The sequence below is a fragment of the Pavona decussata genome, unplaced genomic scaffold, assembly GCF_977016875.1.
Source record: "Pavona decussata unplaced genomic scaffold, jaPavDecu1.1 SCAFFOLD_25, whole genome shotgun sequence".
Taxonomy (NCBI): domain Eukaryota; kingdom Metazoa; phylum Cnidaria; class Anthozoa; order Scleractinia; family Agariciidae; genus Pavona; species Pavona decussata.
The window spans coordinates 3059328-3063101 of NW_028145448.1; the positions used below are offsets into that span (position 1 = coordinate 3059328).

Here is a 3774-nt window from a genome sequence, read left to right on the forward strand (position 1 = left end):
CAGGCGAGCGGAGGCAAGCTCCACGTTCGCCTCGCGCTTGCCTCCACTCGCCTTCAAAGCGCAAAAAAAATAACGCCTGTTAATGTTCCGCAGTTTACGCTTATAATTTTGGTAAAACATGATTTAGACACTAGATGCTTCTATAACCTTTCAAGACTTTTATCTCCTTATATTCTCTTCCACACATTTAAGCTTGCATTTTAAATTCAAAACTGGAATCTACGCAAGGAGGACGTCGGAAAACGAAGGCCTTCAATAACACCAACATCAACTAGTGTTTTCGTTTTCATGACGGTTCTTCACCCAAAATTATCACGCAACATGGCTGCTACAACTAATTAATCGATGCGCGAACTGGAGTGGTTAAACATAAATACGGACGGTCAGACCCTTACAAATTAGATGCAAAATCCAAAATTCCAATACAGACGCAAAATACAGCACAACTGCAAATTCACTCTACATGTTACAAGCTAAGAAGGAGACTTGTTCAGGAAGAGAATGATAAAGTGCTTTAGAATAATTAAAAAAGCAACGAGCAGATAGTTTTAAAGCATTTACTGTGATACAGTACGTAATTATCTTTAGGTTATGGTTTGTTTTTTTTTCTTTTTAGATATTTGCAGATTGTATGGTGTTTTCGGTTCACCCGAATTTGTTTACGAGTTTTTCAGTGTAGTTTACCATAATGTTGCGATAGCTGGTAAAATGAAACTTACAAAAAGCACTTTGCTTGCCCAACTAATTTCATGGTACGGCTGGTTGAACATGCCAACAAAACTTTGAAGTTTTTAGGTTTGTAAACCAAGAAACGATTGCTCGTGCGGTCGTCGCTGATGGATGTTAAGACCGTCTTGAAGGCTTTTTACAAGTCTTCTTTAACACTTGCCTAAATTTTCTATTTCTTATGGCATAAACAATTGGGTCTATCACTGTCTCTAGAATAAGCGCGTTCACTCGTATAAGGCCGACGACGTGCGAAGTCGGTTGGCCAGTTATGGTGTTGATGATAACAGAAACTACAGTAGGACTCCAGCAAATCCCGAAAATGATAACCATAAGGAACAACGTTATAGCAATCTGAATGTCTTCGCCTCTCGATTCCCGAGGGGCGACGTTGAAACTAGCCCGGAGAGTCGACGTTCGCCGCTCGGTCGATCGCATTCGTCGGTTGTGGGCTCGTATGGTGCAGAAAACCCGAACATAGCAGATTATTATGATCGCTGCAGCAATGATCACACATGCACCTCCAAATGTGATTTGAACAACACTTTCGGAGACTCGCAACGCACACATGTAATCGTCCGCGTTGTTGAGTCCGTACTTTCCGTATCCAACCAATGGGAATATGTTGCTCAACACAGATAAAATCCAAGTTACTGTTATCATAAACGCAGTGCTCCTTTGAGTGAAAATGAATGGGTACTTGACGGCTTTCGCAATCCTAACGTAGCGGTTGATGCTTATTAGCACCATAGTGGCCATGATTTCCATGCTAAGTGTGTAAGCTAAATACGCCTGACATTTGCAAACCGCCAGACTGAAGTTCCAATTTTCGCCGCCAGCCGCGATCACAAAAATCAAATAGGGTACAAGCAACACCGTAAGATGACAGACGCACAAATTTAGAACAAACATGTAAGGTACAGCTCTTAGAAACTTCTCCCTGTAAGCGGCGAACAGTACAAGAACGTTCCCACACACGCCAAAGAGAATCACACACGTGCTGAACCAAAGTTGAACAACTTGTTGAGCTGCCATTTTGAGTTTGTTGTTGCAAAACTTTCCTAACGAACAAACTGGTCGCAAAGCGTCCCCACCATCAGTGATGAACTTTACACGTTCTTTCAACGAGGAACATACTGGAACGCTTAACTAATCACTTTCCGTGACATCGTTAGACGCAGCAAACAACAGTCTTAGCAATAATTAAAACTTGCTCAGCCTAAACAAAATAAATTATCCATATCCACTCTGTTAGTTAATTTATGTTTTCTGCACTGATGCGAAACAAACGCTTCATCAAAAAAACTTCAATTTTTCGTTCGATTTCCTTTCCTATAAATCGTTTTTTTTTCCTTCCCCGCAAAATTAGCCATCCTGACATATTAACTGTTTCTATTGAATTCTCAGTTCAAAGAGGAAATGAATCTTTTTTTTTCAAATACTTGATTTTCTCGCAAATTTGGACAGCTAGTTTTGGGTTTAGGAACGAAAAATAACTCTTATTGTGATATTAAATATCGATGATAGTTCATCATGCTGAGCTGATATGATTTACATATCAGGACTTTCTTAGCAGGGCCATTTATCAGATACCTCTTCGAAATCAAAGCGCTCTTTAAGAGAAATCGTAAATTGAACAGGAGAATGAAACGCATCAAGAAGAGCGGATCAACTTTGATAACAATATGCTTTGTTATACGACCTAAAATTGACCATATAAATAAGGCCTTTTGAAACAATGGCGGCAACAGCTTCTAAATACTCGTGGGATTTTTTGAAATTTCCGATTACCATACAAGCGGGAAATTTAAACGATCGGCAAGACTGAAGGGAAGACAAATTCTTCCCGCGGAGGTGGTACTGGTATAAGTATTTTTTGCGATTAGTTACTGTGGGGTGGCTGGTAGGACGAGAGTTGCAATCAAAAGTAAACGGCTGCCGCGCGTGTAAGTTAGAAGTATGACATTGCCATTGTTTGCTGGCAAAACGTCTATGCCAACCGGTTTATCTAGAGGCGAATGAATGATATTTCGGATAATGCCTAAAGTTATTTGCTTCTTTGAATTTCATACCTAGAGTATACCGGAGCAGCGGTTGTGGCTAATATAGAGATTTAGCATCGCGTTTACGGCAAACGGCAAACGGCAAACGGCAAACGGCGAAAGCCAGGCTGAAATTTTCTCTTTGATGAAATTTAAAACACTGAAGCTTTTTTGGTTTAAGCTTATCTCCACCCAGTCGGCGAGAGCTATCGAGCAAACACGAAAAAGAGAGAAGTGAGTACGAGAAACACAAGTTATGCATTTTAAAACAAACAGCGACTTGACGTTTCCCGTTTGGCGTTAGCCGTAAACGCGAAGCTATTAAAATCTCTCTATTTGTCCCCGCGCCACACGGCCAGTGCGGAGGCGGCTGGGTCTAGGCTGGATGACTCGGTAAAAGACAGCGACGTTTATATCCCTTGCTATGAAATCATTCTTCGGGATAGGGAGATAACGGTAGATTAGGTGGTGGTGTTTGTTTTTATGTTCGAACCAACATTAATTACACGCTACGCTCTGATCTAAACATTCCTGAACTAGAAAACTTATGCGAGTCTTGAAATTCGGAAACCCAGGTCTAGGCCTTTTCTAGTGGCAACATGGTATAGGCCACCCAATTCCTCAACTGAAAATTTCTCTTACTTTGAATCACTCGTCGGCAAACTCGATACAGAAAATGCTGAATTTTACCTAATGGGTGATATGAATTGTAACTTAGCTACGTCTCATTTAGATCATAATGCTAACTTGCTCCGTTACATTACTAATGTTTATGGCCTGCAGCAGCCCATCAATGATCCCACTCATTGTACTGAATTTTGCTCTACTTTAATTGATCTTATTTTCACTATTTGTCCTGAGAAGGTTGTTTGCTCTGGTGTCTCTCAAATTGGTATAAGCGATCACAGTCTTGTTTATATTTTTCGTAAAAATTTTCTGGACTTGCCCTCAGGGGGCCATAAGACAATTACTTATAGAAAATTCAAAAATTTCTGCTCGGCTAGTT

General features: G+C 40.5%; 1 protein-coding gene across 1 annotated transcript; it reads right to left on the minus strand.

Moving 5' to 3' along the window:
* Positions 1-579: 579 nt before the first annotated feature.
* LOC146485818 (rhodopsin, GQ-coupled-like) lies at positions 580-1934 on the minus strand. The gene has a single exon (XM_085102964.1). It carries the CDS (start codon positions 1759-1761, stop codon positions 844-846), a length of 918 nt encoding a protein of 305 aa, XP_084959090.1. The 5' UTR covers positions 1762-1934; the 3' UTR covers positions 580-843.
* Between the last annotated feature and the right edge of the window lie 1840 nt (positions 1935-3774).

Excerpts from the sequence above, each read along its gene's own strand:
- LOC146485818 (XM_085102964.1), bottom strand. The coding sequence starts at position 1,761 with ATGGCAGCTCAACAAGTTGTTCAACTTTGGTTCAGCACGTGTGTGATT.